Consider the following 17,382-nt stretch of genomic DNA (forward strand, 5'->3'; position numbering starts at 1 on the left):
TATCCTAAGCCAATATCCACTTGACTTGTGGACTCATTTTACTCATTTGAGTATTGTTTATTCTCAGTAGTGAATAATTAAGATTTGTATTCATTAATCTGATATTTATTTTAATAAACCAGGTTCTGTTCTTTTCTGTACTCATGTACTACTTGTTTTTCAGCCTATTTGAGAATCGATAAAAAACAGATCGATAAGCAGGAATTGATAAAGCATCGGAATTGATAAATCCTTATCAATATACATCCCTACCCATACCTGTACCCGCTGGGACAATACGGCCCCCACTCTTCTGTTGGACGCATCTTTCTGTAGGAAAAAAAACAGCGAACAATCAGGCAGAGAAGTCGTTCTCCACAGGGTCTTTCTTTCTCAGTCAAATGCCCACTGGCACTGCTCTGTCCAATGGACTGAATCTGAGGGAACTTTGCACTTGAGGTCGATCCTGGGGACAGTGAGATCCGTAAAGTTTGGGACAAACCAACGTCAGTACCACACCATTACCAAGAACCCCCCACGTCTTTTTTAGACCGGGGCAGGTCACAGGCTGCAATCGCTGAGGTTTTATCTACCTGTCCACAACCCAAGTACTACTCCTGATACCGTACTTCCCTCCGTCCAACTGTACACTTCTTTCGGTTGGCTGTGAGTCGCGCCTTCCTCAATGCACCCAACAAACATGTTCCTGCCACAATAAATAACTTTGTGAAATGGAATTCAGTTCTTCATGAACTTTTGTTGGGGGCTGATGGTGAATCCAGTAGCTCGACATGTTGAGAAGCAGTGATCGAATGATTGATTTGATTGAATGATTTTATTCAAATAATTTATTCAATTGATGTGTTTACAGGATCTGGTCTTAGAACAAAGAGAGCGTGTACAGCAAAGTCTGACTCAGTGTGTGAACCAATGGATGGATTCCACTGCATTGACTTCACAGAAGGCAGCTGTGCAGCAGCAGAGAAACACAACAGCAACTGTCAGCCAGGATACTACATCAGTCATCAAGGTAGAATTTCTAATCCCGGTGTCAAAAAGGCTTGATTTTTATCTTTTCAGCTATAAGTTCCAAACTCTTTAAAAAGTAAGCTTATATGCTAGATACAATTCTAGTGTTGGTGTCATTCTTACTGAGATTTTTTGTTTCTTTTTTGCCAGACAAGGTGGACAGTGATTGGCTTGACTCCATTTTTTGTGGTAGTTTGTTCCCGGTATTTCTCGTGACATTAGAATTGAGTAAAAACACTTCTATGTATCTGTGTAATGACCAATCAGGTAATAAGTGTATTTTTGGAGTAATTTTTTTTAATAATTTTTACTCATTTTGTTTTTGTCATTTTATCTGTTTTTTTTAGCCCATTGGTGTATTTTTGTGGTTTTGCGATGTACTGTAGTATTTTTGTTGTCTTTTTGTTCATGTTTCTGTCATTTTGTGTGCTTTTTGAGTCAGTCTCGAAGTATGAAGAAGCATTTAAAAATGTTTTAGATTATTCATACTGGAATGAAAAGATCTCTGTGTGAAAATAAACTGTTTAAGAACAGTTTTGCACTAAAAACAATTATTCATGCTGCATCAGGGCCCTAGCTACCATCCCTTTTAAAACAGTGCAAATGGTACGACCCGTATGTGCTTCTGCTGCAGCACTGGAAAATATAGTAGAACATATTTATAAAACACAAGCAATGGGTATGATGAAGTATAGTTTCTTGGCGAAAAAAAAAAGTGTACATAACTTACAGTAGAGGTCCAGCAAGATCCCAGATAGCACGCATAGGTCTCTCCTAATGCGTCATTTTGTGTTTTTTTCCCCCCCAAATCGGTGACACCACTTTGTAGAACTGTAAAATGTCACTTTCATGAAGTTGTTTTTGTGCTGGGGCTCTTGTGCTATGCTGCTGAAAATACATTTATGATCATGAACTGAGTCTCTTTATTTTGTCCACATGTAAGTTGTGGCCGCTTCTCGATGACAACGCCACCTAGTATTTTAAGAGAGGCTAGGAACTCTTAGAATAATTTAAACAAGGCAAGCAGTGTAATCAACCAAAGATACAGTTTAACAGGTCTAATAATGAATTTATTGCAAAAATCTAAAATAACACCGTGGGTGATGACGCCAGCAAAAAAAAGGTTTAAAACATTAAAAGTTCATCCCAAAGGGTGAGGAAGAGGGATGGTTGGCAGAGCTTGATTGTAGTCCCGTTCCTCTACTTTCTCTATGGCGGAGCCTACACTGGGACAAAAGGCCAGAGGCAGTGAGGTGTCCCCTTTCACAAAATCGTTTACAAGCAAGTGCAGTCAATCCCGCAAGAGTACTAAGACGGTACTTACACACGGGGGCAGAGATACTCTGCCCGCCTGCTGTGATCGGCGTCGTACTCTGGCTTCCCCGCTTCACAGCCTCGCTGCCGCTGCTTCGGAGGCTGCGCCGCTGCCGTCGCTTCGGGGGCTGTTGCTGCCGCTGCTTCGGGGGCTGTTGCTGCCGCTGCTTCGGGGGCTGTTGCTGCCGCTGCCGCTGCCGCCGCTGTTGCTGCTGCTTCGGAGGCTGCGCTGCTGCCGTTGCTCCGGGGGCTGCCGCTGTTGCTGCTGCCGTTGCTTCGGAGGCTGCTGCTGCTACTCCTGCCGTGTTCCTTCTCCTTCTCTCTCAAAACCAGCAGGTGCCTTCCCGTTACCCGCTCCTCTCCGTTCCGTAGGCCGCTGTCCAGCCAATTGTCCGCCCCCAGCCTTTATGCTCATTGGATCAAAGCCGATTGAAAAACAGTCTGCCCCAGGTGCGAGGGTCCAAGTGATTAAAACAGGAAATAACAAGCGCAGCAATGCACAACAGTAGAAACACTTCAAAATAAAAGCACACACACACAAACAATCAAACCAGTTGTGCAAAATACTGTATGCCCATTTATCATCCTGTGACATCCCCCCCTACTTTAAGGGTGGCAGTCCCTGTCACCTTAGTCCCCACCTGGACTAAAACGAGCTGGTGGCTGCCCAATGTTCGACCTAGTTGAGCGTCGTGGGCTCGGTGGCAGCCCCGGCAGGTTTACAGGAGGATCAAGCAAAAACCAGTAATATGGGCCTTGGCCTTGTGCCCCAGCCTCTAATGGGGCATCAACAGCCTGTTCGGGGCCCTCGTTAATGGGTCCAATGCATGGTTTCAAGGAGTTCCTATGGAGGGTCTTTTCTTTCCCCCCTTTCTCGGGCCTAGTTTTATATACAACGCCAGTGTCCCCAGTCTGGCCTAGCACTACATGGGGTTCCGAATCCCAGCCTGGGTGAAGCTTGCCCTGACCTTTGCGGTTCCTGTCTTTCACCCACACTCGCTCACCGGGGACTAAGGGCAAGGCGTTAGCCCTACGGTCATAGGTTTGTTTGTTATTATTTGCAGCTTTTTCAATGTTTTTCCTGACCAGATTATAGGCAAAAGAGAGCTTTTGATGGTGATCTCCAACCCATCCCTGTAAATCATAAGTCTCTGGCTGTCTGCTCACACCTAGACCTAGGTCCACCGGTTGTCTCAAGTGTCGACCAAACATTAAAAAGGAAGGCGTATAGCCAGTAGCGCTATGGACTGTATTGTTGTAAGCTGCCAAAAGTTCAGGTAGGTACTCTGGCCATCTATGCTGTCTCTCAGCCTCAAGCGAGCGCAACATATTAAGCAAGGTTTGGTTCATTCTCTCTACACTACCATTACCAGCCGGATGGTATGGAGTGGTCCTGCTTCTACTGATGCCATAGAGCTGACATAGCTGTCGAACAAGGGCAGACTCGAAGTTAGCGCCCTGGTCTGAATGGAACCTGGCGGGGCAGCCAAAAACCTGGATTACAGTCGACCACAGGGCATGGACAGTAGTCTCTGCTGTTTGGTCCTTTGTGGGGACTGCCCAAGCATAGCGGGTAAATTGATCAGTCATAACTAAGATGTTTTGGAAGCGGTCAGTGGCTCTGCCCAGAGTCAGGTAGTCTATGCCTATAACTTCTAACGGAAAAGTGGCGATAAAAGGGTTTAGCGGAGCCCTGGGCTGAGCCCTGTTTTGCAACCTGCAGGCGACACACCCCTGTTGGAACTGACGCACCTCCATGTCCATGCCTGGCCAGTAGAAGAACTGTCGTATCCTGGAGAGTGTCCTTTCAGCTCCTGCGTGGGCGGCCGCTTCGTGGTACCTTTTCCACACTTCCTGGCGCTTAACAGTTGGGCACACAACCTGGACACAAATCTCAAAGGTTTTAGAGTCTTTGACCCTCCTGCACAATAGCCCATCCATCATTTGCAGTTTATCATACTGTTGTAGAAGTTTTTGGGTTTTTACCGATAATGCCCGCCTTGTCGGCCCATCCGGCACTGATCTTTCAGTCACGTACCTTGCCACCGTTTGGATTTCATAGTCCGCATTTTGTAAGGTCCTCCAGTCCTCCTCTAAGCACAAGCCTGGTTCTGGAGTTGTAGAATTTGCCTCCAAAGCTGCAGTGAGCTGGGCAACCTCGCAGCTTACTCCTGTGGAGGGGGTGGCAGGAAACCTAGAAAGTGCATCAGCATTGGCATTTTCCCGACCAGCACGATATTTTACTTGGTAATCGAAGGAGGTGAGTTGGGCAACCCAGCGTTGTTCTACGGCACCCAAGCGAGCTGTTTGTAAATGAGCAACAGGGTTATTGTCTGTAAAAACCGTAAACTTGGCTCCGGTTAAATAGTCTTTGAATTTTTCGGTTATGGCCCATTTCAAAGCCAAGAGCTCCAGTTTAAATGAGCTGTAGTTTGCGTCATTCCTCTCGGTTGGATGTAAGCTCCGACTAGCATAAGCTATCACACGTTCACGACCATCGTGTGCTTGTGCCAAAACAGCACCAAGGCCTTGATGGCTCGCATCAGTGTATACGGCAAATGTCTTGGTGAAGTCTGCATAGGCCAAGACTGGTGGTTGGGTCAAGGCAGCTTTCAACTGTGAAAAAGCCGCTTGACACTCTGGGGTCCAGTGGATTGGAATCTCTGATTTATTCTTGACAGAAACACCAGTCAAGAGGGCGTTTAGTGGCCGAGCAATTTTAGCAAAATTTGGTACAAAGCGTCTATAGTAACCAGCTAGGCCAAGAAAGGCTCTAACCTCCCGTACAGTAGCCGGTGCGGGCCAGTCTAGAACAGCAGAGATTTTGTCTGAATCTGGTCTTACCCCCGCCTTGTCAACCACATGGCCCAGAAACTTCACCTCGTGCCGAAACAATTTACACTTGTCCATTCTAAGTTTGAGTCCATGTTGCCGTAATCGCTGAAAAACTTTCTCCAGATGCTGCAAATGAGAGGAGAAATCAGGGGAGTAAATGATTACATCATCAAGGTACACCAACAAGGATTCAGTTATCTGACCACTTAAGCACTGTTGCATCAATCGTTGGAAAGTCGCAGGTGCATTACAGAGGCCAAAAGGCATCCGTTCAAACTCAAAAAGGCCCATAGGTGTAGTGAAGGCAGTTTTCTCACGGTCTCGTGGATCCATCTCAACCTGCCAGTACCCACTTGCTAAATCTAGCGTGGAGAACCATTCTGCTCGGGTCAAACTAGTCAAAGTCTCTTCAATTCGAGGAAGTGGAAATGCGTCCTTGTGGGTAACGGAGTTAATTCTCCTATAATCGACACAAAACCTCCAGGTACCATCTTTTTTCCTGACTAGGACTATCGGCGCGGCCCAGGGACTACAGCTCTCACGTATCACACCTTTCTCCAGCATATCTGCAAGTAAGGTCTTGATCTCTTTGTACATTAAAGGTGGTAAAGGTCGGTACCTTTCTTTGATGGGAGGGGCATCGCCCGTGTGAATGCGATGTTGAACCAAGTCCGTCCTCCCGAAATCCTCGTCATCTGCAGCAAACACCGTCTTCCACTTCTGAAGCAGGGTTTTGAGCTCCAGCTGTTGTTGATCGGTCAAATGCGGACAGTCAATGAGCTTGCTCACCCCCTCCTCCGTGTGTTCCTCTTTGCTGGAGCCCAGGGTATCCACTACACCAACCTCCACGACACCGTCCGGGCCCATGGTCAGGCTCAGGTCACGGGTTCCCTGGACATCAGCCTCCTCCACTTGGTATAACCGGCCCAGCTTCTGATAGCGTCCTATAGAGACTGGGTACGAATGGGGGTTACAGATACGGACAGGGATCCTCCCTCCGCGCACAACAGATAGGGTTCTGGCTATTCCCCATGCGCCCGCTTCAGGCATAGCCTCTAGAACTGCAGAAGAGTCAGACCCCCAAGGTCCCATGGATGTGCGGCCCCACATAATCATCTCACTTTTGGGTGGTACCTGAACCGACCGATGGTCTGCGGGTCGAACGTAGCCCAAAAACCCATCTCCCGGTGGTGTTGCGATGGTCCTCCGGCACACAGCAAAAGCTTCCCGCCACGCCTGCTGGGATTTCCATTTCTGGGGGGAGAGAGCTGGCTTCTCATGTTTAAAAACAGCATCCCAACACGCACCGATCAAATTCATTCCAATGAGCAGTGGGTGCGTAGAGCAATTGTCTTTCACAATAACGACACCTTTCTCTGGGATTTTTACACCTTCAACCTCAAAATCCATTATTGCATAACCAGAGTATGGTATGCTAAGGCCATTTGCAGCTATAAGAGTTAACACCAATGGGGATGTACCTTTTTCAATTTGAGAGAAATGTTGTTCCATGACTTTTTGTTGAATTAGTGTAACTTGTGAGCCTGTGTCTAGTAACCCAGTCATTTTCACTCCACCAACACGAACGTCAATGGTAGGGCACTTCCCAACAAATTGAGTGGTGGCCCCCTGGTGGTTAGCTTCAGAGGCTGTCCCTACTGCTTGGGCCTCAGCAGCAGGGGGAGCTAGTTTAAAGGCGGTGCATTAGAGATATTTCTACTAAATCTTGACATATGGCCAGCTTGTTTGCACTGCCTGCATATAGGTTTGCCATCTTTAGTCCACTCATTGGGATTACTTTGAATTCTTTGTCTGGGTTGGTAGTGCATAGGGGAATGGTCTAGCCCCGAGTGTTGTATGAGTGGTTTTATTTCATTTATGATTTCTTGAGCAAGTCCTTTCATCTGGTCCTTAACGTCATTCAGAATTTCTTGTTTTAGGGCTTCCCTCCAGCTAGGTGTAGGCGGTGCATACTGCCGGGATTCACCCATAGCAGCGGAGCAGGTTGTATTAATACCTCCTTGTCCACACTGCTCCTGTTCCAGAAGCAGAGCCTCACAGTGTATGGCAGCAAACTCAAGTTCAGGATTTCGGCGTACATACGTTCGGAAGGTTTGAGATAATGGTCCTTCTCTGAGTCCCAGAAGCATTTGGTCCTGCAGATTGCTTTCGGAGGGTGCGTCATCAGGGCTGTGCCGCCGCAGCCTGCCATACAGTTCCCTTAAACGAAGAGTGAAAGATTTAACAGACTCATTAGGTTTCTGGACACAACCAAAAAAACGAGACCTAAGCGCAGCGACTGAAGTGTTGTCGCCATACAGAGATTCAAGGTATGTAAAAATTTTAGCACTTGTGTCCCTCTCTCTAGCATCTAGCACATTAATCTGCAACTTGGCCTCTCCAGCCAAAGCACCCGATAACAGTTCAGTTTTTCTAAGTTCAGTCAGGTCCTGTGCATTTAAAATGCCAGACATTTGTTCTTTCCAGTCCCCATACTTAATGTCACTGTTTGGCCCATGAAACTTTGGCAACCAAGGTGCACCGGGATATATTGGCATCATCATCATTTTACACAAGTATAACAACTTTAAAATAAAATTAAAAAAAAAAAAAAAGTCTATGGTTGTTACACTGCTCGTGCTTGTGTCCTGTCGACAACAGCCAAAATGTAAGTTGTGGCCGCTTCTCGATGACAACGCCACCTAGTATTTTAAGAGAGGCTAGGAACTCTTAGAATAATTTAAACAAGGCAAGCAGTGTAATCAACCAAAGATACAGTTTAACAGGTCTAATAATGAATTTATTGCAAAAATCTAAAATAACACCGTGGGTGATGACGCCAGCAAAAAAAAGGTTTAAAACATTAAAAGTTCATCCCAAAGGGTGAGGAAGAGGGATGGTTGGCGGAGCTTGATTGTAGTCCCGTTCCTCTACTTTCTCTATGGCGGAGCCTACACTGGGACAAAAGGCCAGAGGCAGTGAGGTGTCCCCTTTCACAAAATCGTTTACAAGCAAGTGCAGTCAATCCCGCAAGAGTACTAAGACGGTACTTACACACGGGGGCAGAGATACTCTGCCCGCCTGCTGTGATCGGCGTCGTACTCTGGCTTCCCCGCTTCACAGCCTCGCTGCCGCTGCTTCGGAGGCTGCGCCGCTGCCGTCGCTTCGGGGGCTGTTGCTGCCGCTGCCGCTGCCGCCGCTGTTGCTGCCGCCACTGTTGCTGCTGCTTCGGAGGCTGCGCTGCTGCCGTTGCTCCGGGGGCTGCCGCTGTTGCTGCTGCCGTTGCTTCGGAGGCTGCTGCTGCTACTCCTGCCGTGTTCCTTCTCCTTCTCTCTCAAAACCAGCCGGTGCCTTCCCGTTACCCGCTCCTCTCCGTTCCGTAGGCCGCTGTCCAGCCAATTGTCTGCCCCCAGCCTTTATGCTCATTGGATCAAAGCCGATTGAAAAACAGTCTGCCCCAGGTGCGAGGGTCCAAGTGATTAAAACAGGAAATAACAAGCGCAGCAATGCACAACAGTAGAAACACTTCAAAATAAAAGCACACACACACAAGCAATCAAACCAGTTGTGCAAAATACTGTATGCCCATTTATCATCCTGTGACACACACATAATAAGCTATTTAGTGGTACTGTCGTGGACCAAGTAGCCAAGGAACAGGAAACAGGTTAGGTCCTACCTACATCAGTGGTTGGTGCTTGATGAAATTGCGGGAATAATTTGCGACTGTCGTTCCTTTCCCATGCTGTATAGCTCCATGGCTGACCTTTCCTCCGTGCAGCGACAAACACATCAGCCATCTTGGCAGCCTCAGCTGCAGACCCCGGATTGCGCTCCTTAATCCAAACCTGCAACTCAGGAGACAGCATTCTGAAGTATTGCTCCAAGATGATGAGTTCGCCAATTTCATGGGTTGTTTTACCTTTGGGGTTAATCCACTTTCCATATAGCTCCTTCAGCCTTGCATAAAGCTCTTTTGGGTTTTCATCAGGATGTATTTCAAGAGACCGAAATCTTAATCTATATGTCTCTGGATTTATATCATATTTATCCAAAATTGCCATTTTTACTTTATCATATTCAAGAGAATCATCAACATCCATATTTACATATGCTCCCCTAGCTTTGCCAGAGAGCAAAGGAATAAGATGAAAAACCCAATCCTGTTTCTGCCACCGACAAGCATGTGCAATGTGTTCGAAGGTGATTAAAAAATGTTCAACATCATCTTCCTCTGTGAGCCTTTCTAGTCTGGGCTCATGAAACAGCGACTTACTGGTTGAGATTTGAAAGTTATTAGCTGCCATGTCCTGATGCTCAGGCACAGACTGTTCAGGCTCACCTGACCGCTGCTCCAGATCTGGCTGGTTCAAGCTCTGCTAACAGAGGCTCTGAGAGTGGGGAGGTACGAGCCTGTACTTCCAGCTGTAGTAGTTGGAACTGGTGTTGGAGTGTCCTGGAGCGGTGCTCCTGTCAGGCATTTTCCTCCAGCTGTCTGGCCTCTCGGGCTTCCTGCTGCTTCATATGGGCCCGAAACAAGGAGACCAGATCGGATAATGGAGGCTCCTTACCTTCGCCCTCAGTGCTGTCCACCCCTCCAGTAGTTCAATTTTCTTCCTCACCCTTATTTAGGGCCTCCGTTCCTGTCATCTGAGGCTGGTTGTCTCTGTGTGCCGTTCTTGCACTTCTCCCACCTCTCTGCATAACTATGCAATCACGGTGGGAAGAAGAGAAGAGAGAAGAAAAAAAACTGCAGCAAAAAAAACCTGGTGTCTTTTACTGGATGATCCCACCACTGCCACCAAATGTCGTGGACCAAGTAGCCAAGGAACAGGAAACAGGTTTGCAGTTGAACAATTTGGGTTTTATTTTACCCAAGAAGGATCTTCCACAGCATGGTGTTAGCACAACCCACACAACCCCCAACTAACACACAAGGGGAGACTTATATATGAGTTGGATATTCCATCAGACACACACAGGGGAGAACATGATATATACTAACTTAAATCTAACATAAACAACTCCCAATCCCCCTATGAGTTCAATGACTTGATCTGGTCTGGTGGGCGTGTGTCTCAGCATAAAAGTCAGCTTCGCCCTCTGCACCATCTTTTTCCAGACCAGGAAGACATTCCACAGGTAACTCAAAAACAAAAAAAATCAGGATTAACAGACAGTGCATTAATTGAAACACAAAGAAACAATGATAACTGTGTAACTTAACTTTAATGTGTGGCCGTGGCCATCACAGGTACTATATTGTTTTTTTGTTGTTGTGATATTGCCATATTCCTATCAGATTTAAATAAAACTCGACTATGGATATACTAATCTAATGATCTGAGCTAAATAAAGGTTAATATAAGCTGTAGAGAGGTCGTGCTGAGCATCTTTAATCGATGTCTCCGCGACGACTGCCTAATGAGCAAACGCTCTCCATAATACATCTCGCCGATGGAACTTCATTCATCGTGCCAACGTCAGCATCAGGGATGGTTTGTACCCAGAGCCCAAAATATGTTGCTACACCCCTGCACACAACTCAGGTGCAGCTCCCTACCTGCTAACCAGCTTTAATACTGTTACACTTTTCATATTACTTTCTGCTGTGCACTCAAGTTGTTTCATGTTTTTGCAGGAAACACCTTTACAGACACTGAGTGCTCCCCCTGCAGGAATGGAACATATTCTGATGGATCTTTTATGTCTTGTCTACCACACACAAAGTAAGAGAAGCTTTGTGTCAGATATTATTCAGCAGCAGAGGATGTTTTATCTGTAACATATTTCCTCTGTTGAATTAGGTGTGAAGACATGGATCTTCTTCTGGTAAAACCAGGAAATGCTTCGGCTGATTCTGAGTGTATAGAGCCAACAACAAATCTTATCATCACCACAGTAGTTGTTTTCTCTATGATTGTGCTGTTACTTGGAGCTACACTAATCTACTATGTTTTAAGGGTGAGGGGATGGAAATGCGACAATGCAGTGACACAGATCATTGGAGTTGTAAGTCTTCTTACACACTTTTAATCAAGCTAACCAGGTTATTTGATGCTATTATTGCTGTGATGACTGTAACTGCTGAGGTGGAGAACAGATTTGATTTATTTTATTTATTAAACATCAAGTGGAGAAGATGAGAATAAGATTTGGAGGAAACAATTCTATTCATGGTGAGCTCAGGTCAGATAGGATCTGTATGACAACTTTTGGAGAGTAACATTTGTTATTGGTTTGACAGTTAAAAGCCAACCGTTTTTAAAGTACATAAGATTAATCAGTCTGATATATCATCCATTGAAATGCATCCCTATATTTGGAAGTCAAGGTTCGCCCATAAAGCCTGATATATGTTTCTGCATCAGGACCTGTGCCGTGGGTACGGCGTCAACGTGACGCAGTGGTTGGCCAACAGCACCTCTGCATCAAGGGAACACATCGCTATGCAATTGGTCGCTATTACGCTCAAGGGTTGTGGCTGTGTGAGGTTTCAGAGGAGGATTAAAAAGTCCTTGTTTATCTTCTGGTCACAGTAAACAACGTTTTATGTTTTTAAAGATCCAGTATTATGCTTTTTTTTCACCCATCTCCATTTGTTCTAAGAACCGGGTTTATTTTCCCAAACAAACCTGTTTTCTGGAGTTTTAGCCCTCTGAAAAGCCACTTTTATAGCAATTCTAAAAATGGGCTGATTTGCGGCCGACTTATGCATATTCATGAGAAGGCTTGTCTGTAGATGCTGACCACACACACAACAGCTGATCACTAGCGATTATCTTTTGCTATGCACACACTCTTGTTATTGTTTTCAGCCAAAAAACTGCAGATTACAGTAAAACACATGGATATTTAAGCGGCTATTGTGATTTTAAGTTAGACAAACACTGTTTTATAATGTGAAGGTGGACCTTCATCCTCTCAGCGGCTGAACATCTTCTTCCTCCACAGGGACACACACATCATTGTCCTTATTACAAAACTGCACCTTGATAGTGATGTGCCCCGGATTACACCATGTATCATTCACAAATACAGCCAGACTCCCTCCGTTCTGCTAACTGCTCTCTGTCGCCCCGTCACTGCGTAAAAATTGGAAGCTGTTCACTTCCACAATCAAGTCAGGTGTTAGCGCTGTGAGCCACGAATCCGAAAACATCTCCGCACGACATCCTCGTCATTTCCACAGTTCACGAGGGATGTCGGGTCTCGCTGCATAGGCTTACGTAGCATTAGCACAGAGTGCTAACAGAGAGGTACTTGAGAGAGAGAGAGAGAGAGAGAGAGAGAATGATAATCACCCTGAATATTCATACATGCAAATCAATCACCTTTCGGCAAAATGTGCCTTTTTGAACTTAAAATAGGTCATTTAGGTGAATCATAGGTCCAGTGAGTTTTTTTTCTTTGGGTGGTTCATAGCGGCCGCCTCTACTGTCCTACCGGCTTCTCACTGCAAAGTCTACGCTCACTGCATACTTTGAAAAACAAACCAACGTGGCAACCACTGCAACCAAACTACACAGCTGCTGAGTGATTGGCTGTTTGCCTGTTACTGGTGACATTCAGGGATATGATGGATTGTTTCCGCACGCTGGTTCCGCCCATCTGTTAGCTGAATGGCTGTTTGTGTGTTTCTGTCGTCTGAATCACAGACATGAATACTTCTTCTATGTTGGATAAGAAATGTTATTTCATTTAAATTTGTATTTGTTTTTTATTGCTTATATGCTTTTGTACATGTACTCTTATCATGCACCAAACACTATAAGTAATGAATAAGTATTTATAACTTGTACAAATACATTGGCAACTTCTATTATAGTGGGGCCACAAAAAAGGGTTAGTTTACACGGAGGGTCACATGATCAGCGTTCATGTTGGCATTTAGAATAATGAGCAATCTGAGAATTAATACAGGAACGAACAAAGAGTTTTTATTGTAATTTTGTGTCTTTCTGTCATTCTGTGCAGGGCCGGACTCGGACAAAAAATCGACCTGGGCATTTTGAGCTGATACCGGCCCACCAGGTATTGATGGAAAGACAATGAAGCCTATAAATGAAGACAAACTTTCTTGTGACAATGCTTATACACTGTTTTGTTGGTGTACAGTATATGTGCTTGTTTAATAAACTTAAAACTACACCATCCTCCCAGTCCGTTATTCTATAAAGTACTTAGCAGTAACCTAAAAGCTGCTTGGTCTAGTTAACCTCCTGAACAATGTACAACATATGATGGGATCCTGAAATTAGGACAGAGAGGAATAGAGGTGAGACATGATCATTGATCACCACAGCAACACAGAATATTTCCTCAAACATGGCAACCTTTAAAAAGTAAAAGGAGACAGAGAAAGAAAGGTGAGAAAGAATAACACTTGATGGACTTATATGATCACAGGACTGGTATCGAGGAAAATGCGGGAAATTAGTTGTCATCAATCTATACAGTACTTACCTAGAGGAACCTCCTAAACAAACAATGAACAACGTATGATGGGATCCTAAAAAATAGGACGCAGAGGAACAGAGATGAGATGAATACTAAAATGTATAAATGACAGATTCTGATTAAGTGATATTTTCACAGACTATGTACTCACAGTCACCTTAGACCTCCACAGCAGCAACACTCCAGAACATTTCCTCAAACATGGCAACCTTTAATAAGTAAAAGGGGACAAACGGAGAAAGGTGAGAAAGAATGAGACCTGATTGACTTGATTAGATGATCACAGTACTGGTACCTTCACTCTAGAAAAATAGTTGAATCATGTACAGAGGGGCAAAAAAGTATTTAGTCAGTCACCAATTGTGCAAGTACTCCCACTTAAAAAGATGAGAGAGGCCTGTAATTTTCATCATAGGTATACCTCAACTATGAGAGACAAAATGAGAAAAAAAAATCCAGATAATCACATTATAGGATTTTATAGGATTTTTAATTAATTGGTAAATCCCTCGGTAAAATAAGTATTTGGTCACCTACAAACAAGCAAGATTTCTGGCTCTCACAGACCTGTAACTTCTTTAAGAGGCTCTTCTGTCCTCCACTCATTACCCGTTTTAATGGCACCTGTTTGAACGCGTTATCAGTATAAAAGACACCTGTCCACAACCTCGAATAGTCACACTCCAAACTCCACTATGGCCAAGTCCAAAGAGCTGTCAAAGGACACCAGAAACAAAATTGTAGACCTGCACCAGGCTGGGAAGACTGAATATTCAATAGTTGAGCAGCTTGGTGTGAATAAATCAACTGTGGGAGCAATTATTAGAAAATAGAAGACATACAAGACCACTGATAATCTCCCTTGATCTGGGGCTCCACGCAAGATCTCACCCCGTGGGGTCAAAATCATCACAAGAATGGTGAGCAAAAATCCCAGAACCACATGGGGGGACCTAGTGAATGACCTGCAGAGAGCTGGGACCAAAGTAACCATCAGTAACACTACGCTGCCAGAGACTAAAATCCTGCAGTGCCAGACGTGTCCCACTGCCTAAGCCAATACATGTCCGGGCTCGTCTGAAGTTTGCTAGAGAGCATTTGGATGATCCAGAAGAGGATTGGGCGAATATCATATGGTCAGATGAAACCAAAATAGAACTTTTTGGTAAAAACTCAACTTGTCCTGTTGGAGGAGAAAGAACACCATATCTACTATAAAGCATGGGGGTGGTAACATCATACTTTGGGGCTGGTTCTCTTGAAAGGGACCAGGACGACTTCTGTCTTGCTAACAAAGGGTACATTACAAAGCATTGAGATTAACTTTTGTTATTGACCAAATACTTATTTTCCACCATAATATGCAAATAAATTCATTAAAAATCCTGCAATGGGATTTTCTGGATTTTTTTTCTCATTTTGTCTCTCATAGTTGAGGTATACCTATGATGAAAATTACAGGCCTCTCAACTTTTTTAGTGGGAGAACTTGCACAATTGGTGGCTGACTAAATACTTTTTTTGCCCCACTGTGTGTGTGTGTGTGTGTGTGTCTGTGTGTATAAATTATTTTTCCTATATGGTGCACTTCTACAAAAGAATATCTTTCAGGTGAAATGCCATCAAGAGGTTGTAGTTTACACTGTGAATATATGATTTACAAATCTTGTTCATAACATGAAGTCAGTGTAATTTACTAGTTTACATTAAAAGATGCAATATACGTTACTACCACATTCTGTATGATTCTATGAGGCATAATTATGGAAATGATGGGACACATGAATGTAATTATTACACTCTCTGTCTCCCCTATAATCTCAGTTCATGTGAATAATATCACTATTCCTACAATGACTCCTTTTCATCTTCAAGTGGAAGTCATTGGGTAATAAACTTAATCATAACTTCCACTCAGCCCTTGAGAGGGCAAATTATGAGGAATGCCTATTTAGTAGGTAGTTTAGTTGATTAAAGATACTAAACTGTATGTAACCCTTGTCCCATGTAGCGATGCTATATTTTCCTATATATTATGCTATATATTCTGCAGTCTTTGCCTGTGGTGGTAGTAACGGTAGTAACATTTATTTGTTACATGTACTTGAGTATTTTTTTTTTTTTTAAATAAATTGTACTTTTAGGCTTAGTAATTTTGCACAATACTTTTACTCTTACTCTAGTAAATTTGTGAGAAAATATATGTATTTTAACTCCGTTATTTTTGGCCACATGCATGTAGTTACATCGATTTGTATGTAAATAAATTCAAACAAGCTCAGACGCAGCTCTGCAGTTCTCTGACTGAGACATCATTAACCAATCACAGCAGTAGCACTGCAGCAGTACGGAGGTGTGGCCCCGCCCCTACACCAATTTAAGCTTGTGTTTATCTCTCCTGCTCTGTTTTACCAGGCGAGTGAAATGCAGGTCGGTATTATATTTAATGCGGATTGTTATAGGCTTGGGCGGTGTTGTACGTTGTGTGTATTAATCATTCATTCATTATTCTGCAAAGAAGTGTTTATTTAACCACTACAGCTATATGCCTGTCCTGATGTGTCACGCCTATTAAACTGCCATTATTATAAAAAATGATAGGAAAAATGTTACACAAGAAAAGTTATGACCATCTGGTGCTAATACTTCTATTTTCATAAAAAAAGGGATACTGTGTTTTGCTAAAACGCCTTGTGCAACCTTTTACACTGTTGTACTCCCGTTGAACCATGACATCTGCATATATGCATAACCTTTTGTACTCTTGTATGCCATGACATCTGAGTGAACTTGAAGCATCTGTTACACCAGTAAGGCATTGAAAAAAAAAAAATGAACTTGTATTCTCTTTTCCTATTCGCTAAGGCGGTCAGGGCATGAATTATGACACACTATCACGCCACGCTTCTTGCTATATATATCTCACTGATTTTTATGTTGGAGGGAGCTTTTTAGAGACGGACATTCTAGTTGTTCGGCAGGCCCCTGTCCGTTCTTGTCGGCTGACAGTTCAGGACTTTGATACTTTGAAACTGGTGATTGACTTTTGATTTTCTTTTTGTTTAATTTTTGTGAAACCTTTAATAAAATATATTAACTATTAAGAAGCCTTCTTGAGTAAATTAACCTGAGACAGCGCCCGGGTGTTGAAAAACACACTCCTAGACCTCTGGTAAGTGAAAACCCCCTCGGTTCCTTTCCTCACAGAGAAGGGAAAGGGGGGGGGCTAGCTCATACTGTTGTAAAAAAGAATTGTTTCCAGCTTTGACCTACACTGGGCAGGTCTTTATATCAATCTCAAAAATAAAAAAAAGCGAGACTTCTCATAGACTTTCTATAGGAGTAAACACAATCAGTCCTTTTCTTTATTAAGGTAACACTTGATAGAGGATAGGCAGCCAGCCTCGGTGACAAGGTAGAGGGGGAATTCTTGTATTAAGAACGGCAGTTTTAGATCCCCTACCGTTATAAAGTCCCGCGGGCTAACGACATGGCACCCATACGTGGGGCACGACCAAGTTAACCTGTTAGTCCGGGAAAAATAAAACGAGTACCGAGTCTAATTAGAAAACCTACGGAGTGTCCCTAAATAAAGGAGTAGAGAGAGAGAGTCTCATTGTCCTGCCATACTGGTTGGCAGAAGGAGGGTGAATAAGATTGGCTTTTCACTCTGTGAGGAATAAAGGATAACTCAGTACGAAAGTAGTGGAAAAATCTCCAGCTCTCTAGTAATTGATACTCTGGCAGGCCTGATCACCCTGAACGG

The 17,382-nt window shown here is 44.0% G+C and overlaps 1 protein-coding gene across 4 annotated transcripts in view; it reads left to right on the top strand.

The window, feature by feature from the left end:
* The window catches only part of LOC114466999 (tumor necrosis factor receptor superfamily member 14-like), a 72,323-nt gene extending 59,010 nt beyond the window's left edge, over nt 1-13,313 (top strand). The window contains exons 5-8 of one of the 4 annotated variants that reach the window (XM_028452937.1): nt 851-1,009; nt 10,799-10,886; nt 10,965-11,169; nt 13,135-13,313. In XM_028452937.1, coding sequence (XP_028308738.1) covers nt 851-1,009; nt 10,799-10,886; nt 10,965-11,169; nt 13,135-13,212 — 530 coding nt within the window. In that variant the 3' untranslated portion in view covers nt 13,213-13,313. The remainder of the gene's footprint in view (nt 1-850; nt 1,010-10,798; nt 10,887-10,964; nt 11,170-13,134) is intronic. The other 3 variants (XM_028452935.1, XM_028452936.1, XM_028452940.1) reach the window with 3 other exon arrangements.
* The last annotated feature ends 4,069 nt before the right edge of the window (nt 13,314-17,382 follow it).

Source organism: Gouania willdenowi, chromosome 7 (genome assembly GCF_900634775.1).
Source record: "Gouania willdenowi chromosome 7, fGouWil2.1, whole genome shotgun sequence".
Lineage (NCBI taxonomy): Eukaryota > Metazoa > Chordata > Actinopteri > Blenniiformes > Gobiesocidae > Gouania > Gouania willdenowi.